The sequence below is a fragment of the Danio rerio genome, chromosome 7 (genome assembly GCF_052040795.2).
Source record: "Danio rerio strain M-AB ecotype USA chromosome 7, GRCz13ab, whole genome shotgun sequence".
Classification (NCBI taxonomy): Eukaryota; Metazoa; Chordata; class Actinopteri; order Cypriniformes; family Danionidae; genus Danio; species Danio rerio.
The window spans coordinates 51,004,885-51,030,840 of NC_141027.1; the positions used below are offsets into that span (position 1 = coordinate 51,004,885).

The 25,956-nt window shown below is 34.6% G+C and overlaps 1 protein-coding gene across 2 annotated transcripts in view; it reads left to right on the forward strand.

The window, feature by feature from the left end:
• lrrc4cb (leucine rich repeat containing 4C, genome duplicate b) overlaps window positions 1-21,268 on the forward strand; it is a 97,079-nt gene extending 75,811 nt beyond the window's left edge. For both annotated transcript variants that reach the window (XM_087261836.1, XM_087261835.1), the window contains exon 2: window positions 16,883-21,268. In XM_087261836.1, the coding sequence (XP_087117962.1) occupies window positions 16,933-18,828 (1,896 nt within the window). In that variant the 5' untranslated portion in view covers window positions 16,883-16,932 and the 3' untranslated portion in view covers window positions 18,829-21,268. The remainder of the gene's footprint in view (window positions 1-16,882) is intronic.
• The last annotated feature ends 4,688 nt before the right edge of the window (window positions 21,269-25,956 follow it).

Consider the following 25,956-nt stretch of genomic DNA (forward strand, 5'->3'; position numbering starts at 1 on the left):
ACCTATACAACCATATCAGCAGGGGTGTAGAAATTATTATATATATATATATATATATATATATATATATATATATATATATATATATATATATATATATATATATATATATATATATATATATATATATATATATATAAAAAAGGACTGATACAGAGAGACAATTGCACTCAACTGACCTTAAGCATGAGTACCTTTACTTTTAAATATGCCAGCCTAGGTGATTCTGTTGAATTTAACCTGCCTTTAAGATCTGGGGAGTATTTTCGAAAATAATTGTTGACCAACTTAACTTCCAAGTTACAACATTACAAACATAGTTCGTTGAATTGGTGTTTTCATCGTTCTAACGAACATTTGCAAACAGCGTTGCAAACTTGTATACCTCTACCTCTAGAGCTGTAGTTAGAAGTATAGTTCCTGGCTGTGTTTTATTTCTTTTGAACGCTCCAAGATTTAAACTCAGAATAATTAAAACAAACAATAAAATAATCTCTCTTAATTTGCTTTCAAAGTATTTATGCACTTAATTTTTAGCAATCTTCATCTTGACAATTGCGCTCCCTTCGCAGTGCACTTTGAAAACATTTATGCCATTTTAAATGCAGCCATGGCAAAAGTCATGACAAAAGCTATAAGTGACCTATTATTTAAATGCGGAATTTACAGTTCGTCTCCAAAGCTTGTGAAAACAAAATATATAGCATACGTTTATGGTTTCAGTTCATAATACATTATTTATTGAGAAATGTGTCAGTACTGTATATGACATGGGCCTGTTGGTTAGAACATTTCTGCAATGGCTTTACTTTGTCAAGTTGTAAAAGTAAAAATAAATAAACAATATCCTACATAAAAATAATACTAATAATTATAATAATAATAGCAATAATAATAAATTACCTCTAATAATAATAATTGTTGTTATAAAAATATGTATTTGTCTTTCCTTAATAAATAACCTACTGTAAATTACAACCATTAGCCTAACCTGATTTATATGATTTATACATGAAATTATAATACGTGTTATTAAGTGGTTATAGAATAAAATATGGAATATTCTCTATGACATTTGTAAAGGGCACATATACTGGTCCTATATGTGCATTTACATATATTTCAATTAATATGGAAAACGAGTGGATGTTTTTACCAAAACTAATATTAGATTTTTTTAAAAATATATATGTGCATGTAAAACAATAATTTGCACAAAAAAAGTTATGGGGTTCTTCTCTAAAGAAGTAGTTACTCCACTGTGTTTAGAGCGCCATTATAGACGTTTTAAATTATAACTAACATGGTTCAAACGATGGATCTGCGACAAAGCAGCTTCGGTTTTGGAAAACACTCATCACTACATCGTTCTTTTCCCAAACGATGCATCGTACTAAGGTAGTTCAACCACCAGTTAAACACACTCCTGTTTTGTTTAAAATCAATTATCTTCACTGCTTGATAAAGATACAATATGACGTGGGTCTGATAGCAGACAAGAAGCACTGTATTAAATTTCATAGTTATGTGCTATGTCTTTACAAAATGAACATTTATTTTACCACAGTTTTCACATTAGGTTTTCTGTGCTTTTCTTACACTTCAACAGCTATATGAATGCTTAAGTCTATTTAACTGACTATATTTTGATTAAATTACATTATCCATGCTGAAAATCGAACCTTATGACTTTGAGAATAGTCACATCAGTGTTTCAAGAGTTCACACTTAGACATTGCTTGACAGCTGTAAGCAGGTTTGGCATGCTGTCCCGGGAGAGAACCCTGAGCTCGGAGATAGTTGAGCCCAGGGCTCCCGCCAGGTCCATAGAGCATGTGAAGGGAGTACGAGATCAGGTGGTTCTCGAGAGCTCCCCTTTTTGTAAAGGAGAAAAGGAGGAGAAAGGGGTGGATGGGGGGTTTCTTCGGAAAACGAAGATAAGGGAGTAATGTCTAGCTAGGCTACTTATAGTGGGTTAGGATAGATCTGATTGGCTAACTAATGAGTGTAGATAGGTGGCCAGCTGCTGTCAATTATATCACGTGCTCCTCTCGAAATTAGTTTAAAAACTTCACTTCAGCGAAAGTGTAACGATGGCTAAAAAACACTTCTGTAAAAATAGCCCATTGAAAATGCAAGTATATCTGGTCAAAAGTACTTAAAAGTGTGTAAAGGGAAAATAGTACAGCTTTAAATGATGACTTAAAATGTTCAAATAACCTATCAAAATAATTTTGTGATGCAAAGTGATATACAAAAAAAAAAAAAAAACATTAAATACACTGTTTGTTTAAAAGGATTAAACAAAACAGACAAAAAAAAAACATCTCTCTGCCTTCAGAGTTAGTGATACACATTCCAGAAACATTCCACACACAAAACCAGAACATATGTTGAATTAATGATGAGGAATGACATTGAATTAAACCAATACTGACTTTTAAAGAGCCTTTTCTCAAGTCTTTCTTTTCAACTCCTCGTCCGCAATAATTAATATTTCGCTTAATCAAATTCTTTATTCGGGGAATTTATTTCAGTTTATTACAGTTGGTTTCTCAGCATCTACTAATAGGTAATTATTTGGAATTAAGTAGATTAATTATTGGAAAAGGAACTGTTGCCCTAACCATTACTCAACATATAATTATGCACTCCTGGTAAGAAGACTACCGAATGTTGGTTTTAAATTAATTAACATTCATTTCTTTGTTTATTTAGCTTGTAACTGTAATGTGGATTTTGTGTGCAAAATCAAGCAGTGTGTGTTCTATGTTCATATCAAGCATGCATGCATGGATGTATATCATTATGTGTATAATATGGAAGTAAATGAAAGGCAAAAATATTTGTTTTAAGGCCTAAATAAATTTGCTGTGAAAATATTAATATGCATATAGTATTTTGCTTCCCTTTTATCAGATAACTAATATGTGATTGATAAAATGGCATTATGTTACAACAATGCAGTAATAATGTTTAATCCCAATCAGCTCAAATGTGATAAAATGAGTATCTTGAATATCCCTAGTGCAGAGTTTGTTAAAGATGTTTGATATTTATGGGTAAAGAATATAGAGGCTCTAAAATCTGTCAGAAGCAGTAACATAATTATACGTTTTTCTTCTTTTTCATTGAACAAAAAGTAATTTGCAATAGTAAGGGTGGAAATTAGGCCCAAAATTTGGTTTAAACTCTAAAAATGTGCGGCCAGCCTTAGAAAGCACATTCTTATTTAACATTAGGTTTAATATTAAAGTTATCATATTACAGAAAAAGTTCTGATGCACTTTTTGATGGCAGATGAGCTTAGAATGAAGAACTCATGTGGAATATGATCATATTTGAGCAGTGGGTGTCTGTTTGAGATGTAACAAAAAAGCTGAGAAACCCTTATTTTCAAAGCTGAATTGAGAGAGTTAGGTTTTATTTTTCTTTAAACCTTATTGCTGTTGTGTTATCTTTACGCTTTTTTGTTTTTCATCATGTGTTAATGAAGTTTCTGCAGAACACCAAAGCAATTAATTGAATTGACATAGGAGACCTTAAAGAATATTCTGGCTTTGCAAAGAGTACTGAAGAAAAAATTCTATCTAAATGCATTAGATGAACAATTTACTTTCAAAGATCATGAACTCCAGCAAAGAGCAAGGACAAGCCTTGCATGTGTGTTTGAATAATTGTTAAATTGCTGTTGATTATTAAAATGCTGTCATTGATTAAGTGATTGAGTATCTGAAAAGAGCTCAATTCCTAAGTAATTGCCAACACTTTATATATTGAAAACTTTGTATTTCATTTTATAAAGATTTTTTATTCATATTGATTTCTTAATGATATTCTTTCCGCTGAATATTTGTCAGTTAATACCAGTATATAATGAGATTTTTCACAATCACACACACTGAAAAAAAAATCTGTTAAATTAAGAGGTAGAAAAAATGGCGACTGTTGTTGGCAGTATTTTACCATACAATACACACTGTAAAAAAAAATGTCTAATAGATATGGTAAGCTACCATATTTCCTTCATCTATAGTGTTAAGGTGCAGTATGTGACACCCAGTGATTGAACTAGGTATTGCACACTTGGTTTAAAACAAAGGCAAGCACAGGTTGCCAGATTGCCATCTTTAGAACTTTGACTGCATACAGTGATACAGCATGTGCATTTAATAATGTTAAAGAATAATGTGTATTAATCAATTATAAACCTTACCATTTCCACGGTTACAATGTAATCTGCTCATCTAATGTTTATGTTCGTAATATTCATATTATTTGCTAATTAATAACCATCTCATGTGGAACTCTGAATCTGCGTCTCATTTTGGAATCTGCTACTGTCCACCAGAGGTTGCATAGACGCACATATTGAGGGCCTTCCTGACTGAATGAATGAAAAACGCTGTTTTGTAGTAGTACTAGTATTGGGCGAGTTAAATGACCAAAACAAAGACAGATGTTCCAGCACGTAACGCTCATTTTCAAAAGCAGAATATCTAACTTTAGCATTGTTTTTTTCAGATAAACAAGAATGCTCACTTAGCATGTTTCTTAAATATCTGCAAACATACTATGGTATTTTTATGATCTAGAAGAGTCAAAAACTTACATATAGGAACTTTAATACACCAATGATTTGAAGTACTAAAACCTACACATCAGATGCTTTGTCAAAAAGGCCAAAACACAACCATAAGCATATGGTGATGAGAAAGCCCCATGATGAACCAATGTTCATCGCAATTAACATACATATATCTAGAAGGCACTCTGTGTTATTCACACAACTACAAAGCACCATCATAGTAACATAAATTGAAAGTAATGGTATAAACATCTGATGTCAACATTAGATGTAACATACTGTAAAACTATGACAGCAAATCTATGCCGGTGATGTTTATATAAAACTAATTACTAATGTACATAACTGATGAGGAAAAAATTTAATTTTGATAGAATTTTGAGCTGATAGGGTTATTTTCGTTGGTTATTTTACTATAGTAATGGCATTGTTAAAGGTTCAAGTAACTCTCAAACTGTTTTTTTTTTTTTTTTTTAAGATTTTAACAGATTTATGTTATGGATATTTTAGATTTTTAATTTTTGTATATATTTTTGTTTTAATATTTGTTTAAACATGATTATAATGATATAATGAAACATAAACTGTGGTTCTGCGTATAAATTATATGAAATTGTTAATAACCTATCATATACAGTTGAAGTCGAAATTATAAGCCCCCTTTGAGTTTTTATTTTTATTTTTTATTTTTCCCTAATTATGTTTAACAGAGCAAGGACATTTTCACAGGATGTCTAGAGATGAGTTCTTAAAACTATTATGTTTAGAAATGTGTTGAAAAAATCTTTCTGTCAAACAAAAATTGGGGAAAGACATAAACAAGGGGGCTAATAATTGAGGGGGGCTAATAATTCTGACTTTAACTGTATGTAATAGACCACTAAATTATTGTTTATTTCTTTGCATTGACAGTTGTTTCCCCCCTCTTTTTCCCCGGCTCTGACGGCCATGCCCACTCCACCCTTTGCTCGTATTTTTAAATTCTGAGATAGACTTGAAGTGTCATGAAGTGTCATCCTGAGAAAGTCAATTGATCAAATTATATATTAAGGAAACTTACTGTTTACCAGGTTACAGACTTTAACAGTAGCATTTTTACTGTTTTAATTATTATTATTATTTTTACCATTTAATTCACGGCCATGTTTTACAGTGCAGATATAGAGACTGGTTTGAAATCAAGTGCATAATAGTTTGTAAATTTCTTACACATGTATAATTAAACATGCAAGATGCCTTATGGTTTGCTCATTTGCAATTTATGTGGCAAAATGGTTTTTAAAGTCATTCTCGTGTCTCCAATATTTGATGCAGGCCTGTTGCTAATAACTCAATCAATACCCGAGAGATCAGTGAGCTTCCTCTGTAAATTCCTTGGTTATTTTTGGTAATGAAAAAGAGGCTCCTGCCAGGACATGCCCTGATTACCTCACGCATGCCATTAAATGTGCGTCCATTGGAAGTTCTCTCAGCTTCGCACAGTAAGGTGTCAATTATGCTGCTGCTAACTAACATTCATTGCCTACCGGTGAGATTAGCGTCTCACTGTGACTAAATCAATCACGGCCCTCAGTTTTAACAGTTTCATAAGCTGATCAGCCACACAGATGCACAGCGAGAACATCTGAGACATTTTACAGCAAAATAGAGCGTCCCTCACAAGACAGACAGATTATTCAAAATAAAATCATTACTTTTACTCTGTAAAGAAGGTGGTGTATAAAAGACAGAAATATTTGGAGTTGAAGATCACTAATACACTCAAAAAATGATTGCTGCTGCTTATTCAAACTACTTTAAAAATTAGCTGAAACAACAAGTCTTGAAACTTGTTTTACGACAACTTAATTGTTTTATGTTCAATCCATTTAAATTAAATGAGTTACAGTGTACATGGTAAAAAAGATGGGTTTCAAACTATCCCTTGATATTGTCTCAACACAAATCGATTATTCATTCATTCATTTATTTTCTTTTCAGCTTAGTCCCTTTATTAATCCGGGGTTGCCACAGTGGAATGAACCGCCAACTTATTTAGCACATGTTTTTTTTATGCAGCGGATACCCTTCTATCTGCAACCCATCTCTGGGAAAAATCCATACACACCCATTCACACTCATACACTACGGACAATTTAGCTCCAATTCACCTGTACCGCGTGTCTTTGAACTGTGGTGGAAACTGGAGCACCCAGAAGAAACCCATGAACGCAGAAAGAACATGCGAACTCTACAAAGAAACGCTACCCGACCCAACCGAGGCTCGAACCAGCGACCTTCTTGCTGTGCCACCGCATCGTCCCAAATCAATTAAGTTAACGTAATAGTTTTTACTTATTTAAGCAGATTGCACAAAACAATAAGTTTACCTAAATATTGTTGATTCATCTCATTTTAAATAAGTAATTTGAGAAAGCAGCAAAAAATTATTATTTTTTTGAGTGTAGAATATATATAATGGACATACCAGTTTTTATTCAGATATTTTTTTAACAACAGACTTTAAGCCAAGAACTGACAAAATCTCAAGTTTGTGTTGATTCAATTGTCCCGATTCAATTAGATCCTTATTAACAAGCTCTTAATTTGATTTAATTCAATTCCTTATCTGGCTCAGTGAATATAGATTTAACACAAATATTGATATAACTATTGATATTTCTAAACATGAATAATAAATGCTTAATTTCAGATGCATGTGTACATTAAAATAGAACCCATGGACATCTCTATTTCAGATAAATATAAAAGACACAAAATATAGCAGAATTTCTCAGTCAAAGCCGATGGCTAGGCCCACACTGAATCTGCGTGTGCAGAAATTCCGCAGATTTTTAGCCCATCATTGAGTCTGTTTATTTAGTTGTGTGTAAATATGTGTACATTTATATTTATTTATTTATCTTATTAATCACAGTAATATTATTGACTAATATGAAAATGTTTATATGATTTATTAACAATACAGTTTGTAAAGTAATGTTTTCTGTCTTTTAGTAGATGTATAATATGAGACACTTGCTTTATTTACCAAATAAATGGATACATTAAATAAAAGTTCTAAGTTTAATATTTGTTATTTAACATGTTAAGTTGGTCACACTTTATTTTGATGGTCCGTTTGATAAATTAGGTTACATTGCATCAACATGCCAACTAATTCTCATTAGATTATAAGTAGACTGTTACGGATGGGGTTAGGGTTAGGGTTAGTGTAAGTTGACATGTACTTGCAAAGTTTTTTTATAGTCAGTTAAATCAATGTCTGTTGAATGTATTTATCAGCAGACTACTAATATTCAAATGGACCATCAAAATAAAGTGTTAAGTTTTACGTTTCGATACACCCAAAATAATTCCACATAAATCCGCAGATTATTCAATATTCTGCACAGAAATAGCATATTCTGTCTACCCTTACCAATGGCATCCATATAACATTCAATAAGTTCAACATATATTAATGAGGCTGTGAAACACAATGAACAAGAGCAGACAACCATTTTATTTTTTATTCTTTTGCTATTTGACCAATATTAAAGTCCTAAACTGTGTATTATTAGGCTGCTGTTGTTAGCTCCAAATTGCTTTTACTTTGGATATGACATGCATTTGGAATAAAACACTAGAAGAGTCATGAACTACAGTAATTCATTACTTTTTGTTGTAAGGCAGTAGTGTAAGGCATTACTAGGCCCACACGGAATCTCTGCAGATTTTTAGCCCATTATCGAGTCTATTTATTTACTTGTGTAAATGTATCTTTATTGAAATAATTAAATTAATTTCAGTAAAATTATTGACTAATATGAAAATTTTCATTTGATTTGTGTACAACACAGTTTGTAAAGTATTTTTTTCTGTCTTTTATGTGAGAGACTTGCTTTGTTTACCAAATAAGTGCATCTAATTGGGATTGCATTGTAAACATTGATTAAAGGTTAAAAAGGTTTTTTTTTTTTTTTCATTTATTAAGTTTTTAGTTATAATACTCCTAAAATCATTCCGCATAGAGCTGCAAATTTTTTCCAAAATTCCTCGCTGAAACAGCAAAAAATTTCCACAGATTCTGTCTGGCCCTAGGCATTACTAATCAATGTTTTGTAAAATTTTACACTGTACATGTTCAGTAATACTTGCATTATGACACACTTTTCACCCAAAATTAAATATTGTAAAACAAAAAAAATCACAAGATATTAAACACAATATGATTTGAGTTTTTGTCATTAGAAGGCGCATATTAAAAACAGTCAAAGGCGTAGTGTTATGATGCCATGAATGAGTGCGGGAAATGTAGTCTTCACATCTGACAGGACTCAAGCAGAAATCATGTTCATGGATGAGCCAGTTTCTTAACTAGTAGGTCATGACCTAAATGTGAATTGACTAAATGAGTGGGTCATATAGAGTTCTTATGATGATTTTTAAAGTCATGATTGTGTGAAAGCAGCAAAGAGTGAGTGGTTTCAGTGGTAGTGTGAAGGCAATGCACATCTAATGCTCCAGCACATAAATTCCCACCGCTTTCACAATTAAGTGTCAGTGTAAACTGTGAGTCTGCTTGCAAGATAAAAATACAAATATATACTGTGTGTGAAATTCTGTGCCTGACATGAAAATCTTGCTTGACATGTTCATAATAGCAATAACACAGGCACAATTTTGTTATGTGTTATGAATTAATATGTCTCTCATTAAAAGAAAATAAACTTTTCCAAGCAGTGGGCTGTTATACTCTTAAAATAAGCATGCACAAAACATATTGTACATCACTTCATTACAAATAAAGGGGGGAAATATGACCAGCATTCAAACTATTTTTAAACAACTGTCGTGGCTCTTGATACTTTACTATTATCTTATTGTATGATCAAAAACTGTTTTGGTGGTGCTATTTACAGTGTTAGATAACAGAAAAGAAAAGAAAAAGAAAATTGGGTTATTGATTACTCACCCTTATGTTGTTTCAAACTTACGTTAGTACAAAAGTATTCTTGTAGATTTAAATATTTCTTAACCACGCCCCTCCAACTGTCAGAAATGGTGTGCAGGGGGAGTCTATGTGCAGGAATTCCCATCTTTCTAAATAAGATTCCTACTTTACTACATTCAACAAACATTAATTGATGGGGTGACTTTTTATCTTTGGGTTAGCTCTACCCTTTAATAACATAATAAAAAAAAAATTGGGTGGACCCTTTATTGTTTATTCATAGATAGGCAAGGCAAGTTTATTTATATAGCACATTTCATACACAGTGGCAATTCAAAGTGCTTTACATAAACAAGAATAAAAGAAACAAGTAAAATAAAAATAAAAACAAATAATAAAAATGCGTAAAAACAAAACAAAACATAAAAACAGGTAAAATGTGATATAAAAGAATGAAGAAGAAGAGAAAAACATGATAGTGCAATCTGTCGGACGCAGCACAGTGCTCATTCAGTAAAGGCACAGCTAAACAGATGTGTTTTCAGTCTTGATTTGAATGTGCCTAATGTTGGAGCACATCTGATCATTTCTGGAAGCTGATTCCAGCAGCGAGGGGCATAGAGGCTAAAAGCCGATTCACCCTGCTTTGACTGAACTCTTGGAACTTCTAGTTTATATGATCCTAAAGATCTGAGTGATCTGTTAGGTTTGTATTCAGTGAGCATATCTCTGATGTATTTAGGTCCTAGGCCATTTAGTGATTTATAGACCAGTAATAATACTTTAAAATCTATTCTGAATGTATAGATTTTCAGATACTGAAAAGGATGGATGGATGGATGGATGGATGGATGGATGGATGGATGGATGGATGGATGGATGGGTGGGTGGGTGGTTCGATGTTTTAAAATGTGGCCAATTGGTAAATATCAGATTTCCGTAGTCCTAAACTGACCTGTCCCACATAAGCAAAAGAACAGCTATACAGTGTAAACTTTCTGATTGTGCACACATTGTGTATAATGATTCTGCAGACAACCACAGTATATTTTCTGAAGTATAAATAGTTTTTTTGCTAGTACCGATGCTTCACAGGCTCATTCTGAAATTGCAACCCTATATACATTACTGGAGATCGCATATTATGTAGCCAGAGGTACGTATAACTGCATTTAATCTTTAAAATGGATGACTTTCCTGTTGTTACAGTACCAGTTTGTCCAGTAGGTGGACTTGAGAAACAGTTAGGGTTTGACTGGGTTTAAGTCCGGAGAAAAACGGTTTCAGAAAGCTGGTAAGACAAAAACAGAAAGCCAAAAAATAAAATAAACAAGTAAATAACAAGGTGAGAATGTGGTAAATTCTGAAAATCGGTCAGTCAGTCGATCAGTCAGTCATTCAGTCAGTCAACAGCGGCCTCTGGTGGATTTACGTGAGAAGAGCAGGTGCAAATGGCACTCGTGAGAAAAATTTGAGACCTCTAAAAGCATACACAGCTACTTTTGGTGGATTCGTGAAAACAAAAACTGCTTAAAAAATCTATACAGCGGTACATTTTTTAGAATGAGCCTGGGTTGTAATAATGTGAATCTCGAAGTCTGAAACCTTAAATTAGTGTTATGTGATTGAAAAAATGATACTGTAAGTAATCAAACAAGTGCAGATTTAATACCACATATGAAAGTGGCACACTTGGTATAAAAAATACTAGATGCCATGGACTTTCTGTTCACTCTGGGAAACAAAAACATATCAGAGGCAGTGTGAAATAACTCTAAATAACACTATTCTAGTGGTTTTGTTTGTTTTTTTTATACTTTAATAAATAAATCTTATGTATTGTGCCATCAAGTTTTCTTCTGCAGTAACTCAAAAGGAAAACAGCATCATGTAACACTACATTTCCAAGACAGTAATATTGTAAGATTCAATTGCGTATAACTTTTTTGTTTTTGCAAAAAGTCATGAACGTGAAGTGATTTCAGCTCTCGCATACTTTGATATCTCTTTCTGCGCAATGCTTTGGGTGTATCTGCCACAGAAAACCACTTGTCAGTTTATTTAAACCATTTTTAAAAGTCATTAAACGATTTTGCTTCTTCTTTGTGTTCATCCATGTAATGTACTCTAATGTAAATGAGCAACACTTTGCTGTTGATATATGGCCCAGCCAACCGCTCATCCCCTGATGTGCTCTCGAAAAACCCTTAGAAAATCCCTGGAATACATAATGTAGAAATTAATTTACTCATAGCCTTTAAGAATTGATTTCAAGATGTTTTTTTAAACAAAAAATAATATAATTTTTGCCAGTACTCCATCTAATACAATAGTTATATCAACCAACATTCACATCATGCATTGAGGTTTTTGTATTATTGAAGTCATGCAACTTAAACCAACCACGCTTGATGCCATACTAATCACAAAGCTCTCTATCTCATACTTTATTTACTTTTCAACTGTGCTAAAGACATTCTAAGAGTAAAGTCACGTAATTATGAGCTTGCTCTTGTAAATGAAAGCATCTCTGTAACACTTTGAACTAACAGTACTTGAATAATCGTGTAATAATACCTGAATAAACACTTGGTTCAACATGGACTAATGATTAGAAAAGGCAGGAACTAATCATGAACTGAACAAGAGAGAAACTTGAGTATTATCAAGGTCTAATGGAATCATACATAAATAACGGCCAATTTATCTACTTCTTCTCCATGTTGGATAGTTCATGCATTAATTAACTTGTGGGGAGAAAATAAAACATGCGTGAGAATAAATAAGAAGAACTATGACTTTGACTTTAACATGGATGATTTAAAACTGTTATATAAATGTTTATTTTTCCATGTGCAGTTATGTGACATACTGTGTAGTGACAGGATGATACAAGTGTGGTGTCTTACGTGCATTAAACTATTCAAATGTAGTCTCATTCATGTTGAGATTTTAGTAGTTGATTTAAAATGTTTAGTTATAGCTACTTTCCATGACTTTCCATCAATGGAATGCTTATTAGTATCCCACAATACCATGATGCTGACATTTTAATCTAATAAATATTCCTTATTTTGTAATTGTAAATTATCATTAAAGACAAGTTTGCATCTGTATACACTGTAAAAAACTGCTGGGTTCCACACAATCAATAAGTGTTGGGACATTCATTCATTCATTTTCCTTCGGCTTAGTCTCTGATTTATCAGAGGTCGCCACAGCGGAATGAACCGCCAACTATTCCAGCATATGTGTAACGCAGCGGATGCCCTTCCAGTCTTAACCCAGTACTGGGAAACACCTGTAATACACTCTCACATTCACACATGCACTTATACAATATGGCCAATTTTGTTCACCCAATTCACCTATACCTACACAAACTCGTAACTCCTCACAGAAATGCCAACTGGTACAGCTGGAACTTGAACCAGTGACCTTTCTGCTGTGAGATGACAGTGCTAACCACTGAGCCACCATTCGGCCTGTGTTGAGACATGAAAGAACTTATTACTTAATTATTACTTATTAACTTATTATTAATAAGTTAACAGGTAAATAAGTATTAGTTAATGTATTAGGGTATTTTTTTTTTCAAAATTTAAGTGTATTGAACATAAACAATTAAGTTGTCCCACCAAAATCGAAAATTGTGTTGTTTCAGTTTATTTTAAATAAAAAGTTTGAACAAACAGCAAACATAAATTTTTCATGATTGTTCATGTATTTTTCAATTGTATATTTTAGCTTTGATTAGCATTAGCATAGACAGCTTCTTTCACATTAAAACGTATCATAATATATTACTAGTATGTTTAGACTTTCTTTTGTGTCCATTTATTGTGAAAAAAAAAACATGATTTTAAGATTTAATTTTTGTGGTGGTGTATATGTGTGCTTAGTGCATGTTTATTTGAGGGGTTTGCTTTAATTCAATTTTTACACAACTACACACTACCTCACTTACCTATTTTTGCATATGTATTTATATATTGCTTGTTTGCACCGTAGGCTGAGAATACTGTAATTTCATCTGTGCTGTATATCTAGAATAATCAGCATATTTGACAATAAAACTGACTTGACTTTTAATCGGATCATCCAAAATCTAATGACTTTTTTTTTTAGTAGAAGAGTAAAGAACTTTTTTCCTGATACCTTGATATTCTTGACACATTAGAAGCATCTAAACCAGACCCCTTAGTTTTTCACGATTTTTACCGATAAAAATGATTGATTTAGTGATAATTTCCAGAAATTTGCTGAAAATTTTCTCATAAAAAAACTAAATATATATATATATTTATATATATATATATATATATATATATATATATATATATATATATATATATATATATATATATATATATATATATATATATATATATATATATATATATATATATATATACATATATATATATATATATATATATATATATATATATATACATACATATATATATATATATATATATATATATATATATATATATATATATATATATATATATATAAACATCTAACAAACGTGCAATGGAACTATATATATATATATATATATATATATATATATATATATATATATATATATAGTTCCATTGCACGTTTGTTAGATGTTTGCTCCCACTTTCTTTTGTAGTCTGAAGCACGTCATATGCACAAAATGTCCAATTCCCCCATGTTATTCACTCAACTTGCACTACAGTATGTGTAATCGCATCTTTGCATGTAAATCTCCAGCGCTTCATCGTTTTCGTCTTCTTACTGCACAGGCTACGAAACAATTCCTTTCATGTAATTAATTCCATGTAATGTTTGGATTGTGAGGACACAGGTGAGACGTCATTTTTCAAGAGACACTCAAATAGATCTCATGCGATGTGTCTATAAGTCATGTAAAATAATTAATTGAAACCTGATATAAATATAATTTGATTATATGGTCTGGAATTTGATATTTTATGAGACTGTTTGCGGTTATTTTGCGTTCAAATTTAGAATTTTGCAGGATCGCAAAAATGTGAGACTTTTTGTTGATTTTGCGTTGGATTCAGTGATCGCAAAATTACAAAAAAAAAAAAACTAGGGGGTCTGCTGCAGGCAAATTTGAATTAATAGCAGAGTATCATGGTACTACATTGAGGTGAAGTGAAAAGATTTATAATATTATTACTTTTAATCCACAGTGTCAAAACACAGTCCTGGGCACATTAACAACTCACTCTTCACTACATTTTTTGTGCATAAATCACAACATGAAGGCACTGAAGGAAAAATAAATAGCCAAAACTAGGTGATAACAGTTAGTATCAGGGCTGAACAAAAGTATATCCTTTGAGCATTGACATCACAATGTGTGTATCCACAATAGTCACATCTGAAAATGCGATTGTTTATTAAAGATAAAAACTTAAATGCATTTTTAAAAATTATTTATGTAATGATGACCATGTTGTTTTACATTTCATTTGTACTTAATTACTGAGAGATAACTGATAGATACTGGCAGATTTATTTTTGCTCCTTCGTATTTTTATATGCTTGTAATTTATTATATCTGTGCATAGAAATAGATTTAATTATCCCAGTTGGTCTAAATAAATGAAATCGCCTGAAATAGACTCATTCGAATCATCTGTTGTTATTATATTAATTTTGCTATGTATATTGCAGCAAAACAAAAGATAACGCCTTTATTTGAATGGTCCATTTGAGTATTAGTAGACTGTCTGCTTAATATGCTCCTTCAACAGACATTTAACTGACTATAAAAAAAACTTTGCAAGTACATGTCATCTTACACTACCCCTAAACAAACCTAACAGTCTACTTATAGTCTAATGAGAATTAGTTGGCATGTAGATGCAATGTAATATAAATTCAACAAATGGACCATCAAAATAAAGGGTGACCAAACAAAATATCGCAACGACAGATCTTTCCAATACCATGGAGCCCTAGATAGTATTTGTTTAACAGCAATGATACAAAAATAACGCTGAACTAATAGTGTGTGATTCAGTGATCGATTCTGCAGATTTCATATTAACCATGAAATTATTTACATTTAATTAAAACTCAACTTTGTTAAAAACTCTTTAAAAACTTCTTTAATAATTAATTAATGCATGGACTTGAATATTAATACAGAGCGCAAGCATGCACTAATATGTAGTAAAGGTTACTTCATATGTACAGTAACTCCATTTGCAGACGCAGCTAAGTTTAGCTCTTCATTAATCATATTTTTTTCCTGCCTTCACTAATTATCTCTATTAGTACATGGTTATTCATGTACCCTCGTTTTAAATTATCACAAGCAATTTTATGAGACACTGAAAGTTTGAAAGTGAGTTTGTAAATGATCTAGGTATCCAGATTTTCTCTCTCCTTATTTTCCTGTCATTATTTATAAGAATACTGATTATAGCAAACTATTTGCAAACAGCGCAGGTAATAAGACATTTTATTTTCCATAAGAACACTTCAGCAGGTAATGAGAGCTCTAGCAATGGCACTTTTCTTGAGAGCTTTGACAATTCGGTTTCCGTGTATCTTCATAGCATGTGCAAGCATATGGCGCCAAATATACAAGCCAAACACACGTCCTTATCTCCCAGATATGCCCTGCAACGGACCTGTCTGCAGCTTAATCCATCCCTCTGACAGCTTGCTGTGACAGGATTTCCATATATCTCATTTTAGTGCATCACATAAAAGAGCGGTTTTGAGACTTTCACACTCATGGCACTTAATAATATCATAATAAATACAAATATAATATTTTAAGCATTAGAATAAGAGTTTTCCACTGGAATTGTTTAACTTTTTTAATATAAAAATATGTTAGAATAATAAAGCAACTTTATCATTCTCTATTCAAATTAATGGTATTAATTCCCCTGTTAATTGCAAGATGTCTCGATTAAGCCAAGAAAGCAGGGACAGAAAATTAGGTTTTGCCGAAGAGATATACTTGACTAAGCTCTGTTAGATATAGTGCTACAAATATAGTGCTTTCAATCACTTGTTCCTATGAATTGTTGTTTGTGCTTCATTGTGCAGGCTCATTACACAGCATTAAATAGCAGTAATGAGGCTCAATTCATCAGTCAAATTGTAAAAGTATATTTTGCATGTAAATTGCCTAAACAGCAATACTTGTTTTTGTTCGGCATCATCAGAAATGTACGCCCAGCCCCATTTGACGGAAGGATTTGTTACTTTTTGTTATGATAAATTGCAGAAGATCAGCAGAATTTGATGTTCTGTTTGACTGCCATCATGCAACGCTGACACTTCAACATGACATATTTTGCTAACAGATGTATTTTTCTCTTCTTTTTTTTCAGACTGCCTGTAAATGTTTGGGGAGAGAAAATCAGCAGGCATTAAATTATGAATGTTGAACAAGATGACCTCTTTCCATCAGCGCCAGATGTTGAGAGGTCCTAGATGGAAAGGGGCTTGGTTTGACCCCCTGTTTCTCCTGCTTTTAGCCCTGCAGTTGCTTGTTGTCGCTGGACTGGTGCGAGCCCAAACCTGTCCATCCGTATGTTCCTGCAGTAATCAGTTTAGCAAGGTCATCTGCACACGCAGAGGGCTAAAAGATGTCCCCGATGGCGTTTCCACTAACACACGGTATCTAAACCTCCAGGACAATCAAATCCAGGTCATCAAAGTGGACAGTTTCAAGCATCTACGGCACCTTGAGATCCTGCAGCTTAGCAGAAACCACATCCGCAACATTGAGATTGGCGCCTTCAATGGGCTGACCAGCCTTAACACACTGGAGCTATTTGACAATCGTCTTACGACCATCCCCAATGGCGCCTTTGAGTACCTATCTAAACTAAAAGAGCTGTGGCTTAGGAATAACCCTATCGAGAGCATACCGTCTGATGCCTTCAGTCGCTTGCCCTCCCTTCGCCGGCTGGACTTGGGGGAGCTAAAGCGTCTCTCCTACATCTCAAGTGGAGCATTTCAGGGCTTGAGTAACCTTCGCTACCTAAATCTGGGCATGTGTAACCTCAAAGAGGTCCCAAACATACAGCCCTTGATTCGCCTGGATGAGCTGGAGATGTCCGGAAACCAACTCACCGTCATCCAGCCCAGCTCTTTTAAGGGTCTTGTTCATCTCCAGAAGCTGTGGATGATGCACGCCCAAGTCCAAACCATAGAGCGCAACTCCTTTGACGACCTGCACTCTTTGCGGGAGCTCAACCTGGCTCATAACAACCTTACCTTTTTACCCCATGATCTCTATACGCCTTTGCACCACCTGCAAAGAGTGCACTTGCATCACAATCCCTGGAACTGCAACTGTGATATTCTTTGGCTGAGCTGGTGGCTGAGAGAGACCGTACCGACCAACACCAGCTGCTGCGCCCGCTGTAATTCCCCTCCCAGCCTCAAGGGCCGCTACATCGGCGAGCTAGACCAGAGCTACTTTCAGTGCTACGCGCCTGTCATCATCGAGCCACCTGTCGACCTCAATTTGACTGAAGGAATGGCAGCAGAGCTCAAATGCCGGACGAATTCAGTGACTTCAGTCAGCTGGCTAACACCAAATGGCTCCATCATAACACATGGGACACTCAAGATGCGCATCAGCGTCCAAAATGACGGAACGCTAAACTTCACCAACGTTACTCTTCAGGACACAGGAACCTACACTTGCTATGTAAGCAACATGCTAGGCAACACTTCGGCCTCGGCAGTCCTCAATGTGACGTCAGTTGACAACAGCGGCTTTAGCTACTTCACAACAGTCACCGTAGAGACAATTGAAACCCCAATCGATGGGGAGAGCAGGACACCCGTCCAGCCTTCTTTTGGCTGGGCATCCTCCTCGACCACAAGGGGAACACCCATTGCCACAGAGAGAGCGTACACCATCCCCGTGACGGAAATAGACATTGATGGTGCTCTCAACGGTTTGGAGGAGGTGATGAAGACTACCAAGATCATCATCGGCTGCTTTGTGGCCATCACTCTCATGGCGGCCGTCATGCTCATAATATTCTACAAGATGCGCAAGCAGCACCACCAGCAGGATCACGACGGGCCGAGTCGCAGCATGGAGATCATCAGCGTACACGAGGACCTGACCAGGGTTCCTGCCATGGAGAGTCACCTGACTCTTCCACCTCTGGAGCATGACCATTACAACCACTATAACTCCTACAAAACTGCGTATAACCACGTGTCTGCTCTCAGCTCGCTGCATAGTTCAGTGCATGAACCTTTACTAATCCAAGCCAGCTCAAAGGATAACGTACAGGAGACGCAAATTTGACCACGTTGGGTGAAACGAACTCTACTAATGCTTTGTCAGTTTTGAAGATGACAGTGTGGATTAAGACATTCAGCAGCGTCATTGAGAGCCAGGGTGTATGTATCATTATTTTAACAAGTGTCTTTACAAATCTTATTTATTTAAAGATATGTGAAGTTATGAAATCATGAGAAAGGTTATCTCTTTTTATTATTTCTAAACTGGGGAATGAATGGTTTATTTCCATCTGCTGGTATAGAATTAAGTTCAACTGCCGTTCTTATCAATGAGATTTTATTTTTAGTCGTGGCATATTACATCCATTTCTCCAGTGTGTTTTCAATTTTGGAGACTGCAAACAAAACCCGGCCCCCGAAAACAGCAGGCGTTAAATCACATGGAGCTCTTAAGATGTGAATGGTGGGCCTGATGGATACGGCAACTCTAGAGAGGTGTATAAATGGTTACATTTCCCCATGAAAAATCCTGTTAGCCAACAAAAAAAGGAAAAGCTTTCATTGTCAGGGCCTGGATTATTCTCCAAATGCAGCTTGTGGGAAAGGAAATATTCCCTGTATTTATAGAAGCGACTGTTCTGAACACACGACTTCCATTCAGAAAATTGGTTTGCATAATTGCCTTGAATTACGGTTCTCGAGTCAAGTCATTATCTAAAATACTCTATGGCATTTCGGCATTCAGCATTATTCACAAAAATCTGTAAATCTATTTATAGCTGCAAATGCCAACATATTAGATGGATTTTATACATCAATGAGCATTAAGGTAGCACAATTACAGTCGGGGTGCCACATGTGTGTTGGATATAACTGGGGGGTTTTCATGACATGCAAGATACTGTTTGAAACAACCCAGAATGGCTGAGGGAATATGATTTCTAAGATTGCACGCTGTGCGGGTTTCTGACAAAAAATGACTATGAGGAAATGAATAATGAAATAAAAAAATAGCCTGCTAATGTCACCATGGAAACCAGTGACCTAGTGGAAAACACACCGAGCAAAATCAGAGTGCAACCCAGTGCTTAAAACATGCCTTTTTTATTTATTTTTTGTTTTTGTTTGTTTTTTAGAGCTGCATTTGTATCTCCAATAGAAGTGATTTGTAAACCACAGGTTCTTGCTGTGAACATGTGCTTTTGTATGTTTGAGTCATATCTACCACATAATACCAGTAATTATTTTACCATCATCATTGAGTGTTTTGTCGATTCTGTTGCGTATTTCTGAAATGGTTTCATTGGACCGGCAACTGCATACCTCACCTAACATGATTATGATGATGAATGTGCGTCCATGTGCGTGATGCATTGTGTGTTTCTATATGTTTATATGCTCTAGCAGGAAACTCTGTTTTTCACCTAGGCTTGTGTATTGCTTTCTCAAACTGTTTCTCAGAGTTGATAAAACCTGATGTGTGATGTCTCTCTCTCTCTCTCCTCCCCGTTTTAATCATTTCGGACAGCATGATAAGAAGATGTGATACTGGTCTCACCAGTCAACTGCTGAAGTAAACCTAATAGGTTCATATGTCAAAGGCATCAGAAAGGTACACGAAGAATATACCTCTAATTCATCACACGTGCTGACAAGCTTCATTTGAAATGGATGTGTTTGCCAGGAAGGAATTCATCAAACAGCATTTTGTACGTAAGCTTGTAATCTTAGATTTTCGCATTGAGTGAACCGAGTCGTCTACTGAATGTGACAAATTTCAAATCAAAGTCAGTCTCATGTGATTATTTTTACATTTAATTCAATGACCCCAGCCTTTTATGTTCGCCTCATTCATATATGGAAGATGAATTATAACCTTATGTTAAGCATTTCATAAATGATGAACTGTTGCTTCCCAGCATATGTGTTTTTTTTATTAATTATTTTTTGTATGCAATTAAAAAAAGAATCCTGCCCTTTTTATTGTACATATTAGGTGGGATAAATTGGGACGCTAGAAGAAAAAAAAACAGCATTGTGCTGTTAGGAAAAAAAAGAATGATGAAAATCTCTGTTTTCAGAGGAAGGTCTGTACTGTACATGAATGCTATAGCTTGTTCCAATCTGCTTCAGTGTTCCTGAGCACTGCACCGGTTACAGAGGCTAGATCATTGAATCCTAGAAAATCAGTGTTGGACTAAGCAGATTCTCGTTTCTTTTCTTCTTGTGATTTGTTTGTTACTGGTAACTCATTTTAGATTTCTATGCTGAACTGAAGTGATTTTTTGGCAAGAGAATGTCTCTTTATTGACATATTTCTACAAGAACTGTTACTGAAAATAACCAATAATATTTCTGTCAAACTACATATTTGCTGATCAATTCATAATGCTATGGGGATACAGCTAACTAAGCGTTAACCATGAAAAAAAAAAAAAACACCAGAGATTGTAGTTCATACGGTACATGCTGTAAATGTAAATAAAATGTTTTTTTTTTCTAAAGTGTGAAGTCTGGGACTTTTTTCCCCCCAAGTATTTTAAATGATCTGAATGAATGCTCATTTTTACAGTACAGAATGTGCAATTCCAGTATTCTCTATACAGAAAGCTATAAATAACAGCTGGTGAATCACACTGAGTACAGCCAAGCAGAGCCATTAGTTCTCAAGGTATATGTTAACCTCATTGGAAGCCTTACATTTTATACCCTATATGTTATTAGATATAATAACATGCTTCATCATTAAAATATATGTCTTCCTTGTGGCTCAAGCTTTTATAGAAAGTGTGAGATATACTGTAAAAATGGACCTGTGCTTCCTTTTCTTCAACTTAAAGTTTTCATTGTTTAAATATTACATTCATATGATGTATGAAACCCCCACAGACCAAACAAAGACATGTGCTATAGGTGAATTGAATAAGCTAAATTGTCCGTAGTGTGTACGTGTGAATGTGAGAGTGTATGAGTGTTTTCCAGTACAGGTTGCGGCTGGAAGGGCATCCGCAGTGTAAAACATGCTGGATAAGTTGTTGGTTCATTGCGCTTGGGCGACTCCTAATAAATAAAAGGACTAAGCCAATAAGAAAATGAATGAATGATGTATGAAACTTATTGTTTCCTTAGATTCAAATGTTTTTAAACCAGGGTGTAATTTACAGGAGGGTTAATTAATTATTCACACTTGATCTCCCCTAAAGGATGTTAAAACGAGATGTATGGAGAGGTAAGACCACCACATCTAAAGAGTGAAAAATTGTTTGTTCTGATTTGTATATTGCATAAAATTAAAAATCAATAAAACACTTCATATAAATATACATTTATAGTAGCATTCATATTTCTCGACACTCAAAGCGCTTTACACGTTTTTGGGGGGGATCTCCTCATCCACCACCAGTGTGCAGCATCAACCTGGATGATGTGACAGCAGCCATCTTGTGCCAGACCGCACACCAGCTGATTGGTGGAGAGAAGACAGAGTGGTGACGTCAGTTATGATGTGGGGATGGTTAAATGGACAGAGGCCAGTGGACAAATTTGGCCAGGATGCCGAGGTTAAACCTACTCTTTTTCGAAGAACATCCTGGGTTTTTTTAACAACCACACAGAGTCAGGACTTTAGTTAGGAGTTTTATCTGAAAATCGGAGCAGCATAGAGTCCTCATCAATGTACTGGAGCGTTAGAACCTACACAGACCGCAGGTTGAGCACCTCCTGGTGGCCTCACTAGCACCACTTTTATTAACACCACATTTGACCACCCCTATATTGGTTCATACCATTGTTAATGCAATCAGAGATTACTGTAGAGGAGAATACATTGCACTCAAAATCCTTCGAACACTGAAAACTCCAATGAGTTTGATTAATAATTTAGATGTAATTGAATTACGCAGTAGGTAGTGCTGTCACTTTACAGCAAGAAGGTCGCTGATATGAGCCTCGGCTGGGTCAGTGTGGAGTTTGTATGTTCTCATTGTGTTTGCATGGGATTCCTCCGGGATCTCCGGTTTCCCCCACAGTCCAAAGACAAGTGGTAAGCTAAATTGTCCGTTTTGTATGTGTGTCTATATACGTTTCCCAGAGATGGGTTGCAGCTGGAAGGGCATCTGCTGCGTAAAACATATGCTGGATAAGTTGGTGGTTCATTCCGCTGTGGCGACCCCAGATTAATAAAGGGACTAAACCGAAAAGAAAATGAATGAATTGTTTCACAGAAGCATGTATTACACAAATGTTATCAAATAAAGTTGAGCCTCCACCTCTATTTAAAATAATCCCTGACTAAAAAAAAAAAACACTTTTCATTTTTTCATTACTTCTGAAACCAGGGGAGGTGACACTGACAACAGAGGTGCGGATCCACATGCAAGTTTAATAGCAAGGTCAGGTAAGCAGTGTTCAATACAGGGGCAAACAGATGTATACAGGCAATCCATAAACAGTCAAAGTAACAGGCAATAGGTCAGATAGCTGGCGGCAGGCAGGGATGAACAGATTAAGAAGGCGAAAGTAAAACCACAGGAAAACAAGACAAAGTATATGCGTTGTAATGTCACTAAGTGTTAACAAAACTCAGTGACTGGAGTGAGTGTATGTGCTGCTTAAATAGTGTGTGTATTCAGTCCTTGACAATCCTCCGGTGGTGTGTGTGCAAGCAGACAGAATGTGGAACATGTGTGTGTGAGTGGAGTGCATGTATGAAGTTGTAGTCCATGAAATGGCTGTTTTGTAGTCCGATTGTGCATGTTTACAAGCGATCTGAGTAAAGACCGCTGGTGATTGTGACAACTGTGACACTCAACAAGTGTTGTATTATTCTCACGAGGGAACAAATAGATTTTTTATTGATAAGTGCTAATGTGCTAAATGTTTAAAATACATATATATGTTTCAAAATAGCAAATTAAATAATACCTAGAAGTATTCTATCTAGAATTCATTCATTTATTAATTTTCCTTCAGCTTAGTGTCTTATTTATCAGAGGTCGCCACAGCGGAATGAACCACCAACTTATCCAGCATATGTTTTATGCAGCAGATGCCCTTCCAGCTGCAACCCGGTACTGGGAAACACCCTTATACTCTCCATTCACACACTCATGCACTACGGACAATTTAGCCTATTCAATTCACCTATAGCGCATGTGTTTGGACTTTGGAGGAAACCGGAACGCCTGGAGGAAGCCCACACCAACACAGGGAGAACATGTAAACTCCACACTGAAATGACAGCTGGCCCAGCCAGGACTCGAACCAGTGACCTTCTTGCTGTGAGATGACAGCGCTAACCACTAAGCCACCATGCTGCTAATTCCAGATGAAATGTCTTCCACATAATGTCACTGTTGCATATATGTTTTTCTTTCCCCTTTAAAGCAAATATAAGCAAAACCTATATGGCTAGAAATAGCTGCTTGTGGGTGGTAGAAATATGACTGAACTTTTACTTGCCTTAAGACTGGTTAAGAAAGACCTACTGTAATTAAGACATGTTCGTGAAAACCTACAGTATTTAGAATAATGCTACTACTAATCATTTTTAGAAGTACTCTACTACATCTGCTATGACCTTTTGCTTTTATTTAAACAGATTTGTGAGTGCGGTGTCAGGGATTAAAATGAAAAAGAAAATCTCCTTTTGCCTATTTCTACTTGTCGGTATTTTCTGTGCAAAAATCTAATCATTCTTAAATCAAGATACATTTCCAGAAACTAATTGCCAGATCTACTAAAAGATTATGCCCATGCAACCCCTTCTTTAAGTACATTGACAGGTATTTTTATTACTAACATTTAATGCATAATGCATATTTCATTGTAGGAGTTTCTCTTTAAAAAGTATTTAAATAAATCTAGCAATGAGATTCATTAAGGTTTATACAGAAAAGAGCAAATTAAAGACATAAATTGTTAAGTTAGTGTATTTAGGTGGTTTGTTCTGCAGCGTCAGAAAAAAAATTAAGAGAGCTTATAATATTGACCTTAAAATTGTTTGGAAAAAATTAAAACTGCTTATACTCTAGCCAAACTAAAAGTAAGGTTGTGGGGTGGTACAGTGGCTCAGTGGATAGCATGTACTCCCTGTGTTAGTGTGCATTATCTCTAGGTGCTCCTGTTTCCCCTACAGTCCAAAGACGGTATAGAGGAATTAGAAAAACAAAACTTGTTGTGAGTAACACAGCAGTAGACAGTAGACAGTAAGTCTGATAATATTTTTTCTTCTGGAGAAAGTCTTATTTTGGCTTGAATAAAAGCAGTTTTAATAATAAAAAAAATATTAGCCCCTTTAAGCTATTTTTTTTTTTCGATAGCCTACAGAACAGACCATCATTATACAATAACTTGCCTAATTACCCTAACCTGCCTAGTTAACTTAATTAACCTAGTTACGCCTTTAAATGTCACTTTAAGCTGTATAGAAGTGTCTTGAAAAATATCTAGTCAAATATTATTTACTGTCATCATGGCAAATATAAAATAAATCAGTTATTAGAAAAAAGTTATTAAAACTATTATGTTTAGAAATGAGTTTAAAAAAACTGTTCTCCGTTAAACAGAAATTGGGGGAAAAAATAAACAAGGGGCTAATAATTCAGAAGAGGCTAATAATTCTGACTGACTGTGAAAAATTCTTAGAAAAGTTTTTTTTTTACAGAATTGTGAGATGTAAACTCACAATTGAAAGAAGAAATTGTGAAGAATATACGATTTTTTTAGAATCTCCCCGGTTGAAACAAATCTCTCATAACATAAAATAATAAATAATTCAATATATGAAATATTTATTGAAATTTTTATTATTTTATGTTATGAGAGATATGTTTCAATAAATAAATATGAGAATGTATGGGAGTTTCCCAGTACTGGGTTGTAGTATGAGAGAACTCAAACCAACCGAGTACTGTAAAACCCAATAAGTTAAGGCAACTCAAACCCTTGAGGAAACTTATTGCAGCAAACCATTTGAGTTAAAAAACAAACCTACGCATATGAGTACTGTGAACTTATTCCCGTTGAAAAGGTACTTAATTAACTCATTACCTTCAACACAGTTCAAAACTGTTTTCAAATGAGTAGAATTAACTTTCAGTAATTTTGAGTTAACTACATTAATTTCGTTTAATAAAGTTTTACAGTGTATTAATAGAGAGATATTCAAAGAGAGACGCACAGTATAGATATA